This window comes from Protopterus annectens, chromosome 10.part0 (assembly GCF_019279795.1).
Source record: "Protopterus annectens isolate FY-2018-M chromosome 10.part0, PAN1.0, whole genome shotgun sequence".
Lineage (NCBI taxonomy): Eukaryota > Metazoa > Chordata > Ceratodontiformes > Protopteridae > Protopterus > Protopterus annectens.
Window position 1 is genome coordinate 1,241,127,330 of NC_056744.1, and position 25,368 is coordinate 1,241,152,697.

At 41.8% G+C, this 25,368-nt stretch overlaps 1 protein-coding gene across 1 annotated transcript in view; it reads right to left on the bottom strand.

Moving 5' to 3' along the window:
• CC2D1B (coiled-coil and C2 domain containing 1B) overlaps positions 1-25,368 on the bottom strand; it is a 2,494,855-nt gene that overhangs the window by 1,899,619 nt on the left and 569,868 nt on the right. The window contains exons 6-7 of the mRNA XM_044085963.1: positions 11,468-11,771; positions 2,597-2,706 (exon numbers count right to left, since the gene is read on the bottom strand). Coding sequence (XP_043941898.1) covers positions 2,597-2,706; positions 11,468-11,771 — 414 coding nt within the window. The remainder of the gene's footprint in view (positions 1-2,596; positions 2,707-11,467; positions 11,772-25,368) is intronic.

Consider the following 25,368-nt stretch of genomic DNA (forward strand, 5'->3'; position numbering starts at 1 on the left):
AGGGATGGCAAGGAGTTATGGGTAAGGGGGAGGAGCTTGGAGCTCGGATCTTAGCTGCTGGAAACTGCCGGTTCGGATCCGATATGGATCCGAAGACTCATAGGTTGATGCACAAATGAAGTTAACTACTTCAGATTTTTAATTATCTATGAGTCATCACTGATATTTTCATAAATACTGCATCATAAGAATTAACAGTGCAGAATTCCCTGCCAATTTACAGCTTATCTCACAGACTATTCAAGAAACAGCACTGCAGTACTATCTTAATTTCTTGCCTATTCTTTGGCACAGTAATTGTAAAAAAGAAAAAAAAAATTAATTCTTTCAACACAGCAAAAAAAAAAGGATTGTAACAACATTTGTAAACAGGTACATGTTGTGCAAGCAGATTATTTGATCACTCTGCCAGTGACCCTGCTTATAGTTCAAACCCAGAGTGCTGGCAGAACTGGCTACAGGATTGTATACAAAATGAAAGTCACCTGCTGCCTGTTTTCGTTTCCCTTTGCTAAGGGGTCTCTGCTGCTCTGATGACACTTTGGGGCTTAAAGATGGTCAGCAATTTAGAACTCCAAAAATTCAAATCTGGTGCATGACCAGAGTTATTATGGGAAAATTGAGCATGGTATCATGCACCATTTTGTATGCAGCAGGGGAGACCTGAAGGAAGAAAAGGTCCTCCAGGTCAAAATATCAGTTCTGTGAGAACTTCACCACATGCAAGATTGACACATTCACAAGTGAAGTTTCACAGAGATAGGGACATTCAAAAGGCTTCCAGAGAAAGGATGAAGAGGCCAGTAATTTGGCATACGAGTCATCGTGGGTAGACAGACCTCCCAATAAAGAAATATGGCTTATCACAGTACTGCAAGGTCTGCTACCAAATCTCCATGCAAGACTTCCATTCCTCAGTATTAAACTTTCCTGGATAGTACACACTAATAAGCAAAATTAATATATCCCAACACATGACTGGTTCACAATATTTTTTTTTTACGGACACACATGTTTGTCTTTCTCTAAAATAGCTGATCTCTGTACTCCTCTATGATACTCCTACACTCCTAACCATGGATATATACTGATGTCACAAGTCCTGTAACACACTAAAGATACATAACAGATAAGGGATGATTTGTCAGATGCAACACTTGTAAACTTTAGTACTGGTCAGAAGGCAGTTTAGTAGTTCCAATGATGCATTTATGAAAACAGATATCTAAGAATGCTTACACACACATGAGGAAAAATTACTTTTGTGATGTTTAAGTCTGTACACATTATAAGAGAATAAACAAAAAATAGGAAACATATTATGGGTTTAAATGTTACTAAATAACTGAAATGTCAGTAAAGGCATTTGTGAGAAAAATAAAATGTGTGCTTTCTGTTCTTAGACTTTATTTCATATGTGCATTTTGTGTAAAAATAGAGAAAAAAAGATCATGCTTCTAATACATTAGAGACCCTAATACATACAAGTTTACAAAGAAAAGTTCGCCAGCTTCTGGAAAAAAATAATTAGTCAAAGAATGGACTTAGAGGATGACACCATAGATGTTTGGAAGAATAAGATATTCACCAATACAAGTATTGTTTGTTAATGCTTTGAGTTAAAAAGAGGTACAAATAATGCTCATCTGATAGACTACTCTGCATCCAATATATGCTGACATAAAGGCATATTCATCCTTACATTATCCATATGCATCCTGAAAATGCAAATAAGGACTTCTTGCAGGTACTCACTCCAACTTTCTGGCCAAGCAAAGTGCTAGTTGGTAAACAGGGTACACATTCATACTGCCAAAGACTCAGATTTACAAACAAGACCAGGCTGTTAAACAATCCAACAGGAAAAATGGACCCAATCATCAAAAGTTTACTCTTTATCCTATAGAAAAGGTGCATTAATCAAGTGCAAACTATGGCTTTTGGCCATGCCCAGAGAAATGCCAATATGCCAATAAGAACCGATTAAAACAGATGTACCTGAAAGAAGCAGTTAGGCTGTAACAAATGTACATATTGTACTGTCAAGCAAGAGAAGAAAACAGGTAGGTGTAAGCACTATTTAAAGCTCCATCCCTCACTGATTAAATCACAATAAACATCCTGTCTTCAGATATGCATGGATCATAGACACTTAATTCTGAATGGGGGTTGTTAATTACCCTGCCATTCGCTGCCTGCAACAGGACTTGATAATGATATCGTCATAGGTACAGAATGGCTACTGGACAATCAGATCTGGACCAGAGTCCTCTTTGTAAGTAAAAGTCTGTGTGAGATAAAAGTCGAACGAGTAAGCAAAATAAAATGATGGCAAAAAAAGCATTTTCCTGGCATGCCTGCACTGGTTTTTGAAAAGGGTTCAAATTTGGTTTTTGAAAAGGGTTTAAATTTTCTTTGAGAATCACTATTAGCCAATTGTATATTACCACTGCTGAACTTAACAAACTTTGTGTCAACACTCTAGTTTTAAGCAACTCAGATTGACAGTCAACACATGAACAAAGACAAAATTTGAACTTCCTTTTGATAAATAAAAACAGGTGTTCTGTAACTACTATCTACTGTTACATTATACCTTGCCGATTAACATGAATCGCTTAGCCTTTTCAATTTCTCCTTGCTGTTTGGCTCTCACTGCTGCTAACTTGTATGCTTTCTGGCGTGCAATCAGTGACGCTTTTGTGTCTGAAATGGAAGAGAATGCAATCAAAACAGTGAAAACCTAAACTGTAGTACAACTTTATCACACACAATTCAGGCTACACACTTCATAATCAGCAAATGAAAACATAAGTGCCACTTAAAGCGAAAATATGAGCTGAAAAAATAACTTTGCTAACAGAATGTAGTTAACAACTGCAGATGCAACAGATAAAACTATTAGAGGAGTGAACGACAGACAATGCTTAGAAGACCTGATGTATGTCAAACAGTTTAACAGCTTAGGTCAACTCTAACAATGAAAAAGAAGAAATGTGTGAGAGAACTCACCATATCAGCACCCATATGACGAGAAGGATCATTGTTACAATGTATTCATAGCACTAACGGGGAAAGACATAGTTGGACAGTCTTTTGGCCTAACATGTAGAACATGATCTTCCCATGGGGCATGAGGGTACATTCTGTCCTGTGTCCATCTGCAGGTTCTCTGGCAATAAACAAAATCATCACCTGCTCCATCTTCTGCTCATTTATGGAGCAGTAGAAGAGGGAGTACAAACTTACATGCTCTCTTTTCCTTCCTGTCCTACCTAAGATTTAACAGAGTGCAAACTTCTCCCTACTAAATGCTTAATCCCATAAAGGGGATGGCATGAACTATGGAACTCTGGCAAATTAAAACTACTGCTAAGTAATCTTAAATTATTAGCCTTCCAAACCCCACCACCATGAAAAAGTCATAGGTCCTTAACATTAGAACGTGATAAGCATCTTTTAAATCTAGAGTTTAGAAAACTGGGAGGAGGAATGAGAGGTAATACAGAACATAATGAGAGCATTTTGAATTTTGGAATCTTGATGTAAAGGTTTAGAAAAAAAAGGTCTAAAACAGGGTTTCCAAGTTCCTTCTTTCTTTGGTGTTAGAAATATTGTTGACTATAATACTTTCTTAACTCAATCTAGAGGAACAGGCTCTCTCATCCCTTGAGAAAGCATTGATCCAAAACAGGACGAAACAAGGTGCAGTGAATAGATGGCTGATGAGGGACCCCAAGGAAAAAAGAAGCCCTCTCAAATTATTCTCAGAACCCCTCGGTCAGAAGTTATCTAGTTCCACAGGAAAAAGTGAAGACCTAGACTCTGGGAAACCTTTAACGGGTTGTCGGTGGGAGAGGGAAACACAAAATTGGGCAAATAGTTTGATTTTTTTTTATATAGATTGTCCTTGTTTTTGGGAGCATCCTCTTTTCTTTCTGAACCTTTCTGCCATTGTTTTCTGAAAGGTTTTTTCCCCTGTGCTATGATGCGAATGCCTGCTCTGTTTCCTACACAAGGATCCTGAATTGGAAGGAAAGTTTCTATTAAATGTAGGTATGGGGGGGGGGGGGAGAAAAATCTGGTCCCAAGCCTATACAAAACTCTAAATATTTTTTTTTCAGAAAAAGCATACTTTTTTCAAAGAAAATGGAAGGTAGTCCCCAGTGGGGTATTTACCTGCCCAATTTTTAAGAGGCAATAGCCAAAAATCAATTTCTCAAAGCTGCAGCAGAGAGCAAACTTCAATGGCAAGAAAGTTCTGAGTATGGCACCCTAACAACTGTCTTTATGCTAACTCTTTACACTGAGTATGGCACCCTAACAACTGTCTTTATGCTAACTCTTTACATGCTTTACAGCAGTTAGAATGTGTGGAAGATGCCATAAAGCTTTGGAAGCTGGTCAGTAATCCAATCTTTAGGATGATATGTTCCACATAGCTTAGGCTACTGCATCAGTGATCTAATGATGAACATCAGAACTTTTTTTCATCTGGCATTCATTTGGGATGCAGAGGTCACAGACAGATTCCTTTTGGTGAAGGAAAAAAAAAACTTTTATGCTACAAAAAGGCTTGGGAACCACTTAAGAAGAGTTAGTAAACCACGATTAAGCCTGTCAACTAGTGAACCAGTCTTTCACAGATTATGACTATCAGGAAGGGATGTAGCTCAGTCCTACATCCTAAGTGCCTGAGTTACAGTTGCTATGACCTTGTTAAAGTGGAGAATTTGGAAAACTACCATCTGCAGAGGAAGAATCCTGTCTGAAGGAAGATGTGTGTAGGATGGAGTGCCTAACGTGTCTCCTGTGAAGATTAGTGTCTGTGAGGGCTTCAACGGATGCTTTACAGTATTCAGTGTTTTTTCTCCCATAGACTGGAAGACAGTCAGCAGACATTCCTGAGCAACTAGTCTATCTAATGCAGCAAGTCATCCAGGCGTAGAAACACCTTTATGCCCTCTTCTAACACAAATAATAAAAACCTTGCCCCTTACAGGCTACAGAGTGCTTCTAAAGTGCATTATTCTCATTTTTGACCTGTATATCATATCAATGTTCATATATTCTCTTCTTTAATTTACGTTCTGTCTTTCCAATGTAAAATGCTTCACATAGTTCACACCCGGCTAAGATTTTTATCCTTTGTATTAGAAGAGATTCCAATAAATGTAAGAAGAGGACCTTGGGAGACAAAGATCGAGTATAAGGAATTATTATGGCAAATAACTTTAGAAGCTAATAGACTGCCCTGGGCTTAACGAAAACATTTCCCTAGCCCCAGTACATAAAATGAGGGCCGCTAAATTATGATAGAAAACAGTGTTAGAAGTGACCCACATAATATGCTTTTGACATTTTTTGACTCCCTGTTCATCATCTCCTATCCTTTATTTATACATCTCAGTTATTTTCAATATTATTCACATTCACCACATTTGCCTGCATTTATATTTTTTTAAAAAAATACTTATTCAATATTTAAGACTGCTATAAGAAGATCAACACAAAAAGATTTTAGGATAAGTATTGGCAATCAGCATCTCAGTTAATAATGCTTTGTACACATACATTTGAGCACAAAAGCATGGCTTAAATAATTACTTTTGTTATTTATGTATTTCCCCACCAGATGGTGAAGTAAGAGTAGAAATAAAATAAAACATAAGGTCTTTTACAGGAAAACTCATTATAGAATGATTTATATAGTCATTAAAAATCATTCTATAATGCATTTTCCTCATCACAGAATGATTTATATAGTAGGTTCTCTGGTTCGATTCTCGGCTGGGGTGCCTTCTTGTGCAGAGTCTGCATGTCCTCCCTGCAGTCACGTGGGTTTCCACTGGGTGCTCCAGTTTCCTCCCACATCCCAAAGACATGGTAAACTGAACACTCTAAATTGGCCCTAGGTGTGTGTGCATGTGTGTGCCTTCTGTGGAAGGTTGGGTGCCAGGCTGGCAACTCGACACTGTAAAACTCCACTGCCAATCATTCTGGGGACCGTTGTTCTGCTGTGGCAACCCCTAACTGGGAAAAGCTGAAAGAAGAAGAAGAATGATTTATATAGTAAGTGTTTTACAATTGATGGCATGTACATAGAACTGATATTTTCAATAAAGTTTAAGTTTTTAAAAAGTCATAACAAATGTTTTTAAAAAGTCATAACGAAATGATTTTAATTTATATGTACATAAAAGTAATGTACTGAAGCACAATAAAGGACTGTGTGGGACAATACACTTGGTTTATTCCTTCTGAGTGCCTTTGATATCACAGTTTCCACCAAACCTTCAGTATGGCAAATCTCAAATACCTTTCCTGTACTCCTTCTACTTCCAGAGGGAATGGACAACCTAGAAGAGCTACACTGCTCCTAAATATAACTTTATGCAACAACCATTTTATAGCCTTGGCCCTCCCACTTCTTATGTTCAAAATTATCTACATGCTTTCATACAGCAAAATGTGGTGGTGGCACACCCATATTTTTTAAGACTAGATTTTCTGTGCTTAAAATATGGCAAAACAGCAAACTAGCAACACTATCACCTATGAAAATCATTTAGAATAACTACAAGCCAGAAAAAAAACAGAAACTTTAAATAAGGCAGAGCTAGAACTTCAAAAAAAGCAGGAGCAGTAACAAAAAATGCCAATGCCTACGAAGGTGTTTTGCAACTTAATAAATTGCCTACAAGGTAAAAAGAAAAATACTTGACCTTGCCTGATGAACAACATGTAGGGAATAGTTCAACAACTCAAAGTCACAAAAAGTGGAAACCTTGTTTTAAAGTAGTCCAGGGACAGTTCTTCAATCTGAGCTGCATGAGCAAAAACCAGATCTGGTAATAAAGTTAGTTGTGAGAGCATTAGGCTTACAGCCTGAGAATTTTTTAGATGCCAAACTGACTGAAAGTCTGTGGTTTCAGTCCTGCTGAAAAACAAGGATTGACCTCCTCATATCAGATCTAGAATCACTACAACCAGTCGTTTTGTATTAAAATAAAGACCATGAAAAAAGTGCCGGTCAAGTGTTGCAGACAGACTCCTAAAATTGTATCTCCAAACAAAACTACCAAAGAAGCAAGACCAGAGTCACTAACAGTCCTGTTAAATTCACAAGATATAGCAGATATATGGACAGTATGTTATATACACATACATATGGACTGTTACACAGTCAAAAGGCTTCCAGGGACTAAGCCTGCATTACTGAAAATATTTTTTTGAAGTATGAAGTTATCATTTCGATGTAAATAAAACATAGGCTAATCCACACTGGCCTTTCCACACCTACATTACCTCTCTCGACACACACACACACACACACACACACACACACACACACACACACACACACACACACACACACACAGACACACACACACACACACACACACACACACACACAGACCAACAAAGCAAATCATCAAAGTGAATTTCCTACTGTCTTCTATCTCTTTGCCCTTAACTGCCTGTTCTACTGTCTCTACTTAACCCCAGCATGTTTTTCCTTCCAGCAAAATTCCAACTTGCACTCAGTACCATCTATATTTATCTCAACTTCACTACAACTGTCTTTTTCTCTTTATTATCAAACAAATATACATACTACTCACCTTTCCTCACTTACACACTGATTTCACCTCTTGCTTTCTGCTCTTATCACACCTTATATTTCTTATAATTCTCCTACACATAAATGTAAAATTGTAATTTGACATTTTAAGCCTTACTGTATATGCCAACTTGTCTTTTATTAAAATATAATGACTCTATCTTACTGATTAAAGATTGTCTCTACTATAGCTGTCTTTCAGTAAATGTCCATTTTGTAACTTTAAGCTTTATATTTTTTTCTCTATTGTCCAAAATTGCTTAATTTGTAACTGGAGATTTTCTCCTCAGGTCTCCTGTGAAAAGAGGCTACCACAGGTCAGTCGAACTATTTTAGTCAATAAAAGTAATAAATAAATCGGTTAATGTAAATTAATCAATGTAACAATGTATGATCCTCGTACAGGTGCATTTTTGCAGCTTTAATAAAGGGGGAAGGGGATGTGAGATATGGATTATGTAACACTGTATGCTACTCAGCTAGCAACAGAGATTAGCATGTCATGCAGGATTTTATACTTATGTTGCTTTTAGCTACAATCTGGCCCACTGGGCAACAGTGAAAATACAGCAATGCATCACAAGACAAAAGCTGTAGCATAGAAAACAACTGCATGTTGACAAAAAAAATAACAGTGGACAAGGAAGTTATGTACAGTATAGATCAGTAAATTCAATTATTTGCACTTAACTATTATCTTTGAAGCATGTAAAGGCAGACTCCTTGGAAAGGTATTATTTTAGTCTTAAACAGGTCTAAAGCATGCTGTTTTCTTAACTCTTTAGGGAAGTGATTCCAAACATCAGGGACAAGTTAACAAAAGATCTAAAATGGCTAGAGTTGCTTCAATATCATCATTGACAGATCAGCATACGAAAGTTCCAATGAAGTATGTCTGCAACACAAACCTTGAGGAGTTTAGACAACATCTTACGTCTCACTGTTCTATTTATTAAGACTCCTGGCATAACAAGCAGTACGGATACTCTAAGATGCATATCTTGGAAAGTGCTAGCTGGAGAGTGGGGCAACATTCTAATGCCTCTCACCATTTAGCAAACTGGAAGAAAGGCACAGACTCGATTCTTTCTCGAAGACACAAATGTACAGTGAGGCCACCCTGAAAACTGGTTTACCTCAACAAGTGTAACCTGATGCTTGCCTTCACTTTCTCACATGACACTGACACTTGTCTGAAATCATGCAAAGAACCCTCATGACATTATCTGCAATTGACAAGTCAGGAAATATTTAATAAAGCCTTAATAAAGGAAAGTAAAAAAACACCAAACATATATTGAATTTAGCCTTGGACAGTTACTATCCTTACCATCTTGGCAGATAAAAAGCAATCCTGCAGCATTTCCCTTCTACATCTGTGGGCAACCATTTTAAACTCTAGCATATATGGCAATGCCTGAAAGTATCACTGCAGGTCTTTTGGGCATTACAGAATGGTCAGAGAAGTACCTTAATGGCTTCTAACTTCCTAGGCTTTTATATCACCAGTTTCATTATCACGTAACAACAGAGGAAGAATTATACCAAACTTTTACATAACTCATTTCAGCAATGGGCAACTGCTGAAAAAAAATATTCAGGCCATTTTGGAACCTGTTCCAGAACTCGGCAACTGATGATATAAGTGGAGATTTAGTGCTCTGGAGATTTAGTGCTCTTCTAGTACTTATTATGGTACAAGATCATATGGGAGTAAGGAGTATCCTTTGATTGTTACATTATCTGGTTCAGTATCAAGTAGCAGTGGGTTAAAGCAGTACTGCAACAACTGATTTAAGAGAGTAACTACTAAGTGCTACTAGAGTATTCAAATTTTTCATGCTACAACTGTGAGGGAATGATGTGACTCATTGCTGTTACACTGCCTTTTTAACATATGGCAACAAATAGAAGATTGTAGTTTCGGTGGAATGTGATTCAGACACAGCAGCTCCACTAACAATTCTGCTTTAGTACATTCTAAACAAAGGCTGTCTATCATAGATCTAAATGGCAAACATTTGGAGCTGTACCATGTGAGCTGTAAACACACTAACTTGTGAAACAAAGGCTGTCTATCATAGATCTAAATGGCAAACATTTGGAGCTGTACCATGTGAGCTGTAAACACACTAACTTGTGAAGCGATATTCTCTCACCTCAAACTTCCAATCCATGACTGCAACTTAAGTGCAACTTCCGTGGAAAGCAAGAATCAGAGGTCATGTGGAAAAGAACAGCTTTATTTTATCACAGTCGCCAGTTACTATTATGTGTATGTATCCTGACAGTTTGGCAAGATCTCTGGCTTAGAGCACCAAGGTCCAGGAACATAAACATATATTCTATTTAGCCTTGCTCCTGTGTCCCAGATCCATTCATCCATCCACAACCCATTTTTCCCATTTATATACATGGGGCCGGGGAGTCACTTTAACAGTGACAATCATCTAGAGCCGAAGTTCACACCGCTGGGTGGCTAGCCCTGCCACAGCTGTACTTTTGTGTCACACACTCGCACAGATACTCACACCTATGGCCAATTTAGAGTATCCAGTCCACCTACTAGATGTCTTTGGAATGTAGGAGGAAACTGATGCACCTGGAGGAAACCCATGAGAACACCAACAGGACAAGCAGACTCCACACAGAAGGCATGCTATCTGTCAGATAATTGCTCAAAAGCAACCAAATATGACCAGTTCAATTATCTGGTTAACAAATTAATACGAATTGGTATTATCTCATTTACACCTATGAGCTGTGGAATATTACACTTCTTGCTTTCTACACACATCTTGTATCCCAGACCATTTTCTGAAAAAAATACATTTAAAAAGCATAAGATTAAAAAAATGTAAATATTTTGTGAATAATAAAAGTGCTATTAAAACTATACAAATAGCAATGCTATCAGTAAGTATTCTTCACAGTGATAACAGTGCGTTTGTTGTCTTTCCATACATACTATATTACAATGCACAAAAACCACATATTACAAACTTTTTTGTTAAACTTTCACAAATAAATTGTCATGTCTTGGAAACTGTAGTACCTAGACATATACTGTTAGAACATTTTTGTTAACCGGATATAAGGTTTCACATGACAACAAGAAGTTCCTCTATGACTGCTTGTTGATTCAGATATTTACTAAAATATGAAAGCATATGCTTAACTGTACAATTAGCAATATAAACAACGCTGAATCTCTCTAAAGATGTGCAACTTACTTTGAAAACATCAAACACAGTTTTCTTCAAGAAAACTACAGTTTCACCTGTTATCTTGCAATAGTTTGTAAGTCACTTGGTTTCTGAAGTATTAAGTACATTGGGCAATATTTATTTTCATAATTACTAACAAACAACTAGCAACATTTCAGGTATAATGTGATGTGAATGGACATTAAAAATGATTTTTTTTCTGTTTCCCACATTGCATTTCACATGATAACCCCTCAGTAACATACAGGACACTCAGTAATGAAAATATGAACATACATGATATATAAATGACAAATTAATTGATTAATTTCTCTACTGCATGACAGTCTAGATTAACAATCTTAGTGTAATTTTGTTAATAGCTCTTTGCACTTTGTAACACTGCCTATTATTATCGGGTAAGTCACTTGGTTAAAGAAGCTAGGCCAAAAAAAATTCTGGACAACTTAAGGCGCTATGGGTGTGAACGAAGTATACAGAAAGGGAGTTATAGGCTTGAGTGAGTTAAAATACCTGCTTCAGCAATGAGTCATTTTGGGGAAGATCCATTCAGTGTTTCTGCAGAACATGTGACTACTGACCTTGAAACAAAAAACATTCAACAATGTTACAATACCTGATACAGCATCCAAATTGGTGGATGCCTCTTGCTGTTTCTCCGTTTTAGGTGCAGAGTTTGCTGTGTATTCAGATTCTGGTGTTTCTGCACGTTCTTTAGTTTTGCTGACTCCAGGCAAATCCTCTGCAGCAGGAGCCTTATCCCTAGCCAACACTTCACCTGTTGTTTCCGTTACCTCTGAAGATGGGCCTTCTGGTTGGGAATCATGTGTTAGACTTTTTCCTGAAGCCACAGGAGGAGGAATTTCTTCTTCATTAATTGGTCTACCCTTCTTTACTGCAGTAATCATGGATTCCAATGTCTATTTCAAAGTAAGAAAATACTTAATAAAGGCAAGTAAAAAACACCAAACTCCTAAACGTGTAAGAAAAGACAGCATACATAAAATGTATCTTAGCAAATGAGAAGTTATGTACCTACCATAACATTCCATGTTAGTTGTCTTCTTCTCGCCTTCTTTCTTGCTGGATGGGTTCGGAGCCGACCCTCGGCTCTGACTTGGCCTATACTAAAGCTCGAGAGCTATTTATACCGGCTTGAGGCTACCCTATATCCCATAATGCTAGGCGCTAACTACCCAGATCTCGTTTGATAGCTGAAAACCATAGCAGTTTAGCTCTCCAACAAAAGGAGGAGAGGAACCAAACTAGAAAGTCACCTAGACCTATAGCTACCAGAAGGGATAGCCTAGGGGTCAAACTGAGGCAAGAAGAAGATCCCCAAGGATCCTTTAGGTCTGTCCAGGCTAGGGGATGGGGGGGTGGGACGCAAGAAAGAAGGCGAGAAGAAGACAACTAACATGGAACGTTATGGTAGGTACATAACTTCTCAATGTTAAGTTGTCAATCTTGCCTTCATTCTTGCTGGATGGGACCACGTCCCTAGCACCTTCACCCTGGGTGGCTCATCGGAACAGACTCTTGAGAACGGTGGAACCAAAATTAGCCCGGCTTCTAGTGGCCATGTCTAATTTGTAATGAGAGATAAAGGTCTGAGGAGAGGCCCAAGTGGCTGCCGCACAAATGGAATCTATTGGTAATCTAGCCTGAAAAGCTATTGAGGTGGCTAATGCTCTGGTTGAGTGAGCCCTGGGCCTTGACGTTAGCTTTTGGCATCTGAGCTGATAGATGAAAGTGATCACAGACGCCAGCCATCTAAAAAGGGTTACTTTGGAAACTGGAAGGCCTTTCTTGCCTGCTGCATAAGAAAGGAAGAGCTGCTCAGATTTCCTAGCTTGCTTGCTTCTATCCAAATAGTAACGGAGTTGGCGATGAACGTCCAGAAAATGCAGTTTTTGTTCCGCTCTGTTGGAGTAGTTGGGGAAGAAAACTGGAAGATTGATAGTCTGGTTTAGGTTCGCTTCAGAAGAAACCTTTGGTAAAAAGGACGGATTAGTCCTGAGGGACACTCTGTCTTTATGGAAAACTAGATAAGGTGGACGAATGCAAAGGGCCTGAAGTTATGATACTCTTGTCGCAGATGTTATGGCGACCAGAAAGAGAGTTTTCCAAGATAGCAATTTCAGGGAGCAGGAAGCCGCAGGTTCAAAGGGGGGAAGAATCAAGGAGGTTAGAACCAAATTTAAGTCCCACTGTGGTGGGGGGTCCCTGATTGGGGGCTTAAGCAAAAAGATACCTTTGAGAAAAGTTTTACAAAGCTTATGGGACATGATACTGGAGTCCGAAAAGCCTGCATGAAAGTTCGAAATAGCCACTAACTGTACTCTGATGGTGGAGGAAGAAGACACTGAGTGAAACAATTCGGCTAGGAAGTCTAGGACTGATTGGATAGGGGCAGTAAAAGGATCTATATTTCTAGCTCCTGCCCAGAAGGAAAAACGCTTCCACTTGCTGGCGTAAATCCTCCTGGTGGATGACTTTAGGGAAGCTATAAGTATGTCACGCACAGAATGGGAAATAAGGGGAAGCCTGGCTAGGGTTGGAATTGGAGCAACCAAGCTGTGAGGTTGAGAGATTGGAGGGAGTGGTGCAGCTGTCCCGACTGATGGGTCAAGAGATCTGGCACTGGCTCTAGATGCCAGGGCTGCCCCAAGAGGTAACGATGCAGGAACAGAAACCATATCTGACGAGGCCAGTAAGGAGCAATGAGGATCATGGTGGCTCTCACAGTGGTAGCTTTCTGAATCAATTGAGTGATTAATGGAAAGGGGGGAAAGGCATACAGAAGTCCCCGGGGCCAATCGTGGACTAAAGTGTCTCTGAGGGGGTGGCCGGGAAGAGAGTGAAGAAGTCGTGGCACTTGCTGTTTTGAGGTGTTGCAAAAAGGTCGCAGCAAGGTCGACCCCATCTCTGAAAAATTTCTTCCACTACTGTTTGTTTGAGAGACCACTCGTGTGGCATGAGAATGGCTCTGCTCAACCTGTCCGCTAGGATGTTGGACTTCCCAGGGATGTGCGTTGCTATCAGAAACCGCTGAGAGGAGATCGCCCACTGCCAAAGTCTGAGAGCCTCTCGACACAAGGGATAGGACTTGGTTCCGCCCTGCTTGTTGATGTACCACACTACGGACATATTGTCCGTCTGAACTGCAATAGTCCCGATGGGAAGAGAGTCCTGAAGGGCTTGCAACGCTAAAAGTACTGCTCTCATCTCCAAGACATTTATGTGCAGGTGGCACTCGAAAGGTTGCCATGTGCCCTGGACTGTCCTGCCCTGAAAATGCCCCCCCCCCCCGATCAGGGAGGCATTAGTTGTCACCGTGGTGACTGGGGGAGAAGGAACAAATGGTCTGCCCTGAAGGACTTGAGAGGACACCATCCACCAAGAAAGGTGTTTCTTGCAAGACAGGGTTATTAAAATGTTGTGTGACATTGGAAGTTGTTGAAAGGACCACTGGGAAAAAAGTATCCACTGAAGGATCCGCATATGAAAGCGAGCTAGGGGAAGCAGAGTAATGGCTGCCGCCATGAGACCTAATACCTTCAGGACAAACCTGGCTTGGATTTTGTTGTTCTGAAGAAGGACGTGAACATGCCTGCGAACATCTAGAAGTCTTTGTTCGGTTAGTTTTGCGGAAAGCCGGACTGTGTCCAAGGTGGCGCCTATGAAGGTAATAGACTGACAAGGCAGACTTTTCGAAATTTATGGAGATACCTAGCCCTTTGCAAGTATGAATGGTGTAATCTTTGGAGAGGAGAAGTTGACGCCTGGTGGAGGCAGTGAGGAGCCAGTCATCTAGATATGGAAACACCTGGAATCCTTGATGTCTCAGATGAGCCGTAACTGCTGCCATGCATTTGGTGAACACTCGGGGGGCTGTGGTGAGACCAAAGGGCAGGGCTCTGAACTGATAATGACTGGTTCCCAGCAGGAAGCGGAGAAACCTCCTGGAGCGCCTGTGCATCTTGATGTGGTAGTACGCATCCTGAAGGTCTACTGAGCACATCCAATCGTCCTGACCCAGAAAGGGTAGAATGGACTGTAGCGTGACCATCCGGAACTTCGTTCTTCTTACAGACCTGTTTAGTCTGCTGAGATCCAATATGGGTCTCCAGTCCCCTGTCTTTTTTGGTACCAAAAAGAACTTGGAGTAGATTCCGGATCCTTGTTGGTCTGCTGGGACTGGCTGGATGGCTCTTTTTGTTAGCAGTTTTGATATTTCTAGTACTGCTTGTTCCCTTAGACTGGGTGGAACATCTGGAAGGGGTCCTTTTGGCTGAGTTGGGGTGTGGATAAAGGGAATTTTGTAACCCTCGGACATGATCGACTGTACCCATTTGTCTTGGGTGAGTGAAAGCGAGGCTTCTGGGTACAGTGATAACCTTCCCCCGACTGCCTCCGAAGGCGGACAGTCGGGCAGCTTCTCAGGGATGCTGGAAGAGTTTGTCAGAAAGAGACTCTCTGCTACCTTGATTTTGCGGACCTCCTCTGCCCCTAGGGTGGTGTCTGTTATTGTTCCCCCCCATGCCTCTAGAGTGGAACTGACCTCTTGCGTCAGGCGCGACCTCTTGTGGTTTACGGAACCACATCTTCCCACCCTTCTGACTCTTAGGGTATGGTCTAGACGGGGTGGAAAAACGGACTCAACCGGCAGAGAGAGTCTTGCCTTCTTGCTCGCATCGGGTCAAAGTATCCTTCACCTGAGGTCCAAACAAAGCTGAACCGTCAAAGGGGGAATTAGTGAAGGACGCCTTAAAGGGGTCTGCAAAGTTACAAAACCACATCCAGGCGTGATGCCTTAAGGCAACGCCTGTGCCTGCAGCCCTACTCGCCCCATCAGCCGCATAGGGAATAAGTCGCATGGAGGAGTTGACAATGGAATTCAGGGTTGCCAGCTGGGAATTTATTTTGTCTTGAGACCCCGCAGCTGTTGGATCCTGTAAGACCTCACCCACTTCTTTGAGCATTTCTCTTTGAAGGCAGGTGAAGTGGCACAGATAATTCAGCGAACGCATGACAAAGGTCGCTGAAGAAAACATCCGCTTGCCGTACCTATCCATAGTCCTAGACTCCTTGTTAGGAGGATGGAGAGGTACTGAAGGATCAGCCAGTTCCTTCTTAGTGGCTGCAGCCACCACCATGGTGTCAACCGGGACACCCTTGGCTAAAAACTGTTTGTCCGAAGGGACTGTTATAAATTTGGAAGGCCTCCATGGGGTAGGTTCCATCGTATCAGGGGCCGTCCACGCCTTCCGTGCCACCACTTCCATGAGGGGGTCAAAGGGCGGAGACACCCAGGAGGTGGAAGGGCGAGAGCCAAAAGCCTCGAGGTAAACTGACTCGTCCTCGGAAGGATTAAGGGTAGACCAGTTCCCCCTCTGCTTCAGGATTTCAAGGATGTCTGAAAAGGAGACATCCTCAGAGGGGGACCGTGGGGTCCCTTCTGACTCATCCAAGTCGGTATCCGATGTAATGGACTCAGGGGAGTCCACATACTTCCTCTTATATTTCCTCTTCCGAGGGGGTTCCCCTGATGGATCAGGGGAAACCTCGGAAGAGGAGGATATTCCCAATGGGGAAACCTGAGGCGTTGGATCTCTACGGTCAGGAATGAGAGGGTGGGTAGAGACCGCAGCAGGCACTACAGGGGGAGGAGCTGAGGGAGCCAACAGGGGAGCAGGTACAGGGGCCAGCACACTCCTCATGACTTCGAAGGCACCCCTATCAGGCAGGGTAGAAGGTCCCCACTCTGAAGAGATAAGGACCCCTCCCGGCACCGAGAGGGACGGCTCCAAAGCTGATGTCGGAGCCGAACTTACCAGCGCCGAAGTTCCAAGAGGGAGAATGGGGTCAGACAAGGGTCTGATGCCACTCGCCCCCTCGGAGCCGACGAGGAAGTCCATGCGCCCTGATCCTTCCAAGGATGGGACCATGGAAGAGACCAGAGCCGACGACGGAGCCGAAATGTGAGGTATCGGCTCCGACGTGTTGACAGCCACGGCTCCCACAAGCTCCAGCTCCGAACTCAGAGGAAGAGTCGGAGGAGGAATCGAAGATGGGATGGGGATAGCCACTGTCTGTTGAGAAGGGCTATGAAGCATTTGTGCTAGTGTCTTGAGACTTAAGAAGTCTACTAACCACCCTCTCGAGGTCGTGGTCCGAGAGCCTGGAAGACCTGGAGGAATGGCTTCGATGACTCCACTCCGAAAGTAAGAGAGACCTCAGAGCCGAGTGAACAGACTCCAAGGATGGAGATCTGGACCTTTTATGGCTAGCAGATGGCACCGACACCACTATCGGCGCCGACTGAGTCCCGGAATCATCGGCTCCGGTTTGAGCCGATGTAGATGCCTGAATTCGAGGAACGTCGACTCCAGCCGGAGCCGATGATGAAGACTGTGTCTTGGAAACATCGGCTCCAGCCGGAGCTGATGTGACAGCAGTTCGATTACTACCAGTCGAAGGCTCTGAGCTCGGAGCCGATGGCTTAGATGGCTTCGAAGGCTTCCCCGACGAAGACGTGGTCGGGGAACCTTCAGGCTTTAACAAGCCCCTCAAAATTAACTTGTTTCTGCGTTCCTGCAGGACTCTTGGGATGAACGCATGACAGGCCAAACAAGAGTCCTGCAGGTGCAGAGGGCCCAGGTAATAAACACAAGAAGTGTGACTGTCTGTCAGCGACATTTTCTGACAGCACGAGTCACACTTCTTGAAGCCTGAGACCCTGGTGTCTTTTGTCATCCTAAGTACAAAAAATTATACACACACACACACACACACACACACACACACACACACACACACACACACACACACACACACACAGACACCCTTTTAAACAGTAAAGTCAGTCACACAAAAAATAAAACTGACAGGTAAGACAGAATAGGCCCAAAAGCCTAACCTTATAACTAAGGGGATTAAAAAGGGCTTAAAAGGGATTAAAAAGGGACCAGAAGGGGGATTAGCTATGAAGGGAAGCTAATGGGATGGTCGCTAACTAAAACTAAGAAAAAACCTTAATAAAAGATAGAAATTTTTTGAATTAAAACTTCTAACCTGAAGAGCCGGTAATAAACGCACCTCGCAGCTGTAAGCGGCAAATGAGATCTGGGTAGTTAGCGCCTAGCATTATGGGATATAGGGTAGCCTCGAGCCGGTATAAATAGCTCTCGAGCTTTAGTATAGGCCGAGTTGGAGCCGAGGGTCGGCTCCGAACCCATCCAGCAAGAATGAAGGCGAGATTGACAACTTGGAATTATTAAATTTAATCAACGTGAGCATACTACACACTAAGCAATACTTTCTAACATCTATAAACATCAATTTGGAAAGATTTTACTAACTTAACCCCTGTATCTCAATGATCTCAAATGCAATAGTGCAATGTGTGCAACTAAATTATTAATCCAATCTAGTGAAAAAGTACTGAGTTACACAAGGTCCAAACATTTTCTTAGACAAAGCCCACAATCCCTGAGTGAGCAATGTGCTATCACCACTGAGAAAACTGCAATCAAATAAGGATTCTCAGTTTGTTGCACTGAACTTTCCCAACAGAAAAGACCATGACCCTCTCCATATAAATAAAAACGACAGTTATGTACTTATCATAATGCTGGATTCTTGAAAATCCATGACCGTCCACGTCCACCATAAATGCCAACATGGCAAACAGCTCTCCTCAGTAGCTTGAGCTCCATCTCTTCCTCCCATACAGTACAGCCACTCCCTTTCTCCATAGATCATTTTTACCTGCCTAATTTATTTAATTGTAATTTGGTAACTGGGTAAGAGGTCTGGTCAATCGACACTTTTCAGTCATGACACAGGCTCCAGTAGAGCAAAGTATATAAAACAATTAAAAGAAGGATAACAAAAGTGATCATACATCATACAATTATAAAAATGCATATCTAAAGTAAATACATATGTACAAGGAGTAGCAAAGAAACAACAATATTCACAATATTTCAAGCTATGTAGAAGTATGTATAAAACTGATGGTATTCACAGGGTGAAGGTCTCTTAGTAAAGTGACACCTACATGTAGTACCTGTAAATATTCCAGTTACAGTTAAGTCTACAGGCCTATAGCAACTTATCCAGTGTCACAAAAGCTACTAGAGGCAGTTTCTTCTAGTATATATTTCCTCAGATTAGCCTTGAATCATCCAATATTATCAGATTATTCAGATTATTCAACAAAACAAAATCCCTGTAATTAGTGTGGTCTATTAGGAGATTAGGTGACAATGTGGAAAGGGAAGTGTTGATAAAGTGGATAGACATGGATAATCAAGAACCAACACCTAGTCTGTCCATTTTATTAGATGGGACACAGCCACCCACCTAAGACTCTGGGTGGCATCAGGACAGAACAGAAATGAGTATGGTAACCCTAAAGTAAGACATAGACCTGGATACCATATACAACTTATAATGTTTGCTGAAGGTATGCACAGATGCCCAGGAGGCCACTGAAAATGTCATCAGCTGAGAAACCTTTGAAGAATACAGATGAAGTAGAGACAGCCCTCATTGAATGAAATTACAGTTATGTACTCACCGCAATTCTGCAGCAGTGTTGTCTGTTTTTGTTCATCCTCAGTTGATGGGTCTCAGATCCAATCCTCGGAACCATCCTCAACCAGTTAACAGACTTTAGGCTCTGTAGCTGAAGCTCTCCCCTTAACCACAATCCCCTAACTACTCAAGAGTTACCTCAGATTGACTCTGTCCTAACCTTATTCCATCATAACGCAAAAAATGGAAAAGACACGCTACAGTATTTTCTGAGTACGTAACATAAGGTAAAAAGGTGGGAAACAGGAAGAAATCAGAGAAGGAAACTCTGCAGCCCACATAGCAAAGGTTAGCCAAGAGTACTACCCCCAGGTCATACCAGGGTCCAGACAAAAAACGAAGAGGGAATGGTGGGTGGGAAGCTGATGAAGGCCAAAAACCGACAGAGATACAGAGTTATGGTGAGTACATAACTATAATATCTGATGGTGTCTTTTTAATCTGTTCCTCAACTAATGGGGCAGAGTGCCCAGCTAATGTCAACTTGGGTGGTCCTCAAGGAAGTATATCGTGGACTACTACTGAGCCAAAAGCTGCCCCATTCCTTGATAAGTCCAACTTGTAATGAGCTAAGGTATGAGTGATGGACCATGTAGCACCTGCACAGATGTCATCTATAGATGCTTTAGACCAGAAAGCAAATAGCGTGGCCATTGATCTGGTGAACAGTGTCTTAGGATGTTTTGGTAATGATGGGCCTTTGTTTTTGTACTTTTGTACACAAAAGTTATGCAATCAGTAAGCTATCTAGCTAGTCTCACTTCTGACACTGCTATGCTTAATTTACCTTTAGAAAACGCAGATTTTTTTACAGTTTCTGTGATTTAAAAAGCTTGTTTCAGCTACATATGTTGTACTTATTTTACTGCCTGCACTTTAACAAAGTCGTTTTTGTGTTTAAATTACCTGTTTAACTGTTGTAGGCTACACACTCAAGTGTGACAGCCATTTCTGTGCATTTAAAGTGTTTTTTTTTTATTGTATTTGCTTTATTTTCTGGGGAAAAAAAACAAAACAAAAAAAAATACTTAAAATAAATGAAGAAGATGAAGAAGAAAGTATGCTCCAGCAGCAGCAATAATAAATATAAAAAAAGTAAAACAAGAACAAGGCGAAAACATCTAACTAAAAGGTAAGAAAAATAAAATGTCATATAAATCTCATCAACCTCAGTCACACAGTCCAAAAAAAAAGATTACTTCCCCAAAAAAAATCCGTCTTTTTATTACAGCAGGTACAAAAGATGAGGAAAGCTTAATAAAGTTTGTACTTAATGTTTTTATGATATTATTAGCTAGATATATACATATTTGTAGTTTTTTTTTTAACTTTTTTAACTTATTTGCTATAAAAATATTTATATAAGTATGTAGTAGATTTTATTTTTGTGATTGTTGGTTGAGGAATGAACTTGCTGTTAACACAACAATTGATTGTTTTTTCCGCCTTTTTTAGTAAAGGTAAGGTAACTCTGGTACCTTACCTGCTGCTGTAAAAAAAGCGATTTTTTAAGGTAAATCTCTTTTTGGACTTACTGCTGCTGTTGGACTTGAGGTTGATGAGATTTATATGACATTTTATTAAAAAATACTTGTTTTCCCACCTTTCTAAGCTAATATAGTCCAGTTTTCAGGTTAGTGTTGAATTCAGGGCTGTGTTACAAGTTTCTGTGTTTGCCCATACCTTACTTGGATAAAAGGAAGTTTCCCTGTTCACTGTGAGAGAGGGAGCTTTGAGCAGCCTATCTGTCCCTGGAGGAGTGGTTTCAGTCCAGAAATCAGTAGTTTATTGGCCATTTGGGCTAATTTCTCTCTCTTTCATTTCCCTGCTATAAAACCCACATCTGCACTGTTTTGCGAGCTGGTTAGCTAGGGTAGAACTATTCCTGGGGCTCCACAAAGTCTACTCTTCAATTTTTCCCTTGGAACTAGACAAACTTTCAACTTAAGCACTCAAACCATTACCTTCTCATATGGCACTTGCTCAAAACTCATAGCAAGCACCAATAAACCATAGCACTAGACCTCCCTATACTGTAGAGAAGGACAAGGGTCTCTATTCGACCTTACCAGCCAATCAGTAAAACAGTTCACTGTACCTATCCAGGCATGTTCAAAGGGCAGTTTCAGGTGTACTCTCCGGTCCAACTGGTGAATCTGGGCATTTTGAGGCAATGTTACAATTACCTCATGTACATAGACAACCTTCTCCTCCTTCCCCCAAACACTAATACATGCGAGAGATGCAATTATACAGACAAATTGGAGGCTAAACTCTCTCAACCCAAGACTGGACCAGGCAGTCAAGAGGAGAAGGGAATTACTTGCATCACACCACCAGTCTCACATAGATCTATGAAACCAGCACTGGCAAAAAACACACATAAATACACGAAAACAGGCTCTAAATAAAAATCTGCAAAAGCAACAGAGACCTCCAAAGTAGACATCCAAGCAACCTCCACCCCCCCCCCCAACGCAAACCATGAAACACATACTTCACAAAACCAGTGTGCCACACAATCACAGCCCTTAAGGCAAAATAACATACCCAACACACTAGTAATAGGTGACTCTATAGTCAAGCACACTGACGTCCCACTCACTAGGCTGAACAAGGAGAAGGTTACTGTTAGCTGCCTGTCGGGTGCCAGGATCCGCCACATAACACAAGCACTTAGGTCACTCCAGAACAAGTACAAATATGACTCTGTCATTGTCCATGTTGGTGTGAATGACCAGAGCCGTACCTCCCTGGACTACATGAAAAGAGACATGGAAGAGCTCTCTGATCACGTAGCCCAGGCCAGTATGACCCTGACCCTGAGTAGCATCCTGCCCTCACCACGAATGATACCACGTTATAGAGAAAAAATTATCAATTTCAACAACTGGCTAAGCTTCTGGTGTCATTCAAAGGGGATCCAGTGTCTGTCAGCCTGGGATGACATGCTTGACAAGCCACGCTGCTTTGCTAAAGACGTCTTGCACTTGTCACCCTTAGGCTTTCTAATACTGGCCAAGGCTCTTGCCACCCCACATAGTGCCTTTTTTAGGCAAGGCTCAAAAGACAATCCCACCACCGTAAATAGCACAAGTAACAAAAAACTGAGGGTAATGCTACTCAATGCCAGAAGTCTAAACCTCAGAATGCACGCACTCAAGGCACTCCTCAGTATGGAGGAAATCGATATATGTGCAGTAACAGAAACCTGGTTTAAGGCTCCAGAGAGCACCCCAGCACTACCAGGCTACAACTCATACCATACATTTCGGCCACAAAACCTGGACCGAAATACAAAAGGCGGGGGAGTATCCATATTCATTAAGGATACCCACACCTCCAGGTTAGTGGCACAGCATGATGCTTCAGAGATCATCCACATGCAACTAACAACGGGCAAAACTGCTATTCAAATTATAGCTTGCTACAGATCACCCACCATGTTCCAGGACCTCCACTCCGCATTCCTGGAAACACTGGGAAACATAAAGGTCCTACCAAACACCCTGATATTGAATGATTTCAATTACCCAAACATTAACTGGGAGAACTACTCAAGTACAAACTCCCTTGCCCAACATTTCCTAGAATTTATGAACTCAAACGCCCTGGATCAACTGGTCAACACCCCCACCAGAGGTGACAACATATTGGTCCTGGTCATCACCAACATGGGCAACCGGTGTTCCACACCGGAGATCAACCCCTCGCTGGTTAAATCTGACCATAAACTAATCACTCTGGATATCCACATTCCACCACCATCCTCAGTCAAAGAAACCACCATGAAAAACTTTTCAAAAGTAAACTTCACGTTACTTAAGACCAAGGTGGGAAGTTTCAAAGCCCCCATGCTAAAGGATAACGCTGTACAAGCTGCAAAATCCTTTACTAATGCACTCTATGGGCACCTACAAGAATGCATGGATCGTGCTATCCCAAACAAAACCAAGACTCACTCCTTCAAGAAAAGAAAACCAGTCTGGTGGACCCCTGCCATAAACAAGCTATACAATAGAAGGAGGAAACTAGTACAGAAAAGAGTAGAATCCCAAGAAGGGAAGACATCCCTGATCAGTATCAGCAAGAAGATATGTTCCCTCATAAAATTATCCAAGGCTAGCTTCGAAACAAAAACTGCCATGGACTCCAAAGATAACCACAAAGCATTCTTTAGCTATGTCAAGAATCTAAGTGGCAATTCTCAGATCTGCTCAGAGTTAGTGCAGAATGGCACAGAATACTCTGAACCGACCAATATAGCCAACATCCTGGCAGTTGGGTTCAGTGCAGACTTCACCCCCCCTCACCCCCAAAAGGCCCCATACCTATATCAGAAGAATGTAGTGCCCCTGAAATCACAGACACTTAAGTTAAAACAGCCCTCTCCAAAGCCAAAAACACAGCATCAATGGGACTGGACGGTGTCCCAGGTTGCGTCCTACACAAGCTCAAAGATGAACTAACCCCTCACCTAAACATACTATTTAAACTCGGCCGCTCCACAGGCTACGAGTGGCGCACAGCAATGATTATTCCACTCCACAAAAGTGGAGCCACAACGGACCCCAGGAACTATCGCCCTATAAGCCTGACTAGCTTGGTCTGCAAAGCTATGGAGCGCATCATCATGGATCTCATTAACAGAGACATTGGAAACCTCCAATCACTGGACCCTACCCAGTTCGGCTTTGTTAAGGGCAGATCATGCCTCCTAAACCTGGTGGACTTCTTTGAGACAGTTACCAAGGCTATAGACGAGGGAAAGGTGGTCCACACAGTTTACCTAGACCTCGCAAAGGCCTTCAACACCATTCCCCACTCAGGTATTATAGACAAGCTCACCAGCCTGAACATAAACCCTTATGTTATGAGATTGGTTGCCAACTGGCTCACGGACAGAACTCACATGGTAAGACTTGCGGGAGCTAGGTCTGACTCTAAACAGGATACAAGTGGCGTCCCCCAGGGCTCAGTCCTAGGACCCCTCCTGTTCGGCATATACTTCTCAAGAGGTACAGGCAAGCACAGGAGGACTATGGCTGACCAAGTTTGCAGATGACTGCAAACTAGGGGCTATAATTGACTCTCTGGCTGACACAGACATCCTCCAAAAGGGTCTCACTGAGACAGATACCTGGTGTCAAAATCATGGCCTCAAGCTAAATGCCAAAAAGTGCATAGTCAACCCCTTTGGAAAAAACAAAATACCCACAAGCTACCACATAGGCGGTAGCCCCCTAAATATGGAAGACATAATAAGGGATCTGGGGACCCAAGTAGATAGTAATCTCGCCTTTGATAATCACATTGCCAATGTGGTTAGAAAATCCTTCTATGTGGCCCACCTAATCACAAAAGGGTTTGCATCCAGATCGAAAGAGGTCATTGGCCCCTCAATGCATCACTCATCAGACCCATCGTAGAGTGCAATGCCCCATTTGGGATGTACAAGACACCTGCAACAACTGGAAAGACTACAGAAATACCTCACCAAGAGGATCACTGGCCTCAAGCAGGTGCTCTATGCAGCTCGACTGAAAAAACTCCAGCTGTACTCGGTTGCATACCGCCTACTCAGAGATAATCTCTGCCTGACATACAAGGCCATGTCCAACCCAGAATTGATGGACATGCTCCACCTAAAGAAAACCATATCCCATTGAGCCACATGCTCCAGGAATCTAAACCTCACCACAACAATAAACAGGATGTGCTTGAGGGATAGATTCCTGTCACAGAGACTCCCGTTCCCATGCTCTGGAACAAGATTCCAATCTACATTAGGCAGAGCTCCTCACTAACCCTCTTCAAGAGAAACCTTGACGAGTGGATGGAAAACAGAAAGTTTACCCCAGGGATCACTTCAATGGCTCTGCTGAACAGAGGCACAGGGAACTAATCTAAGGG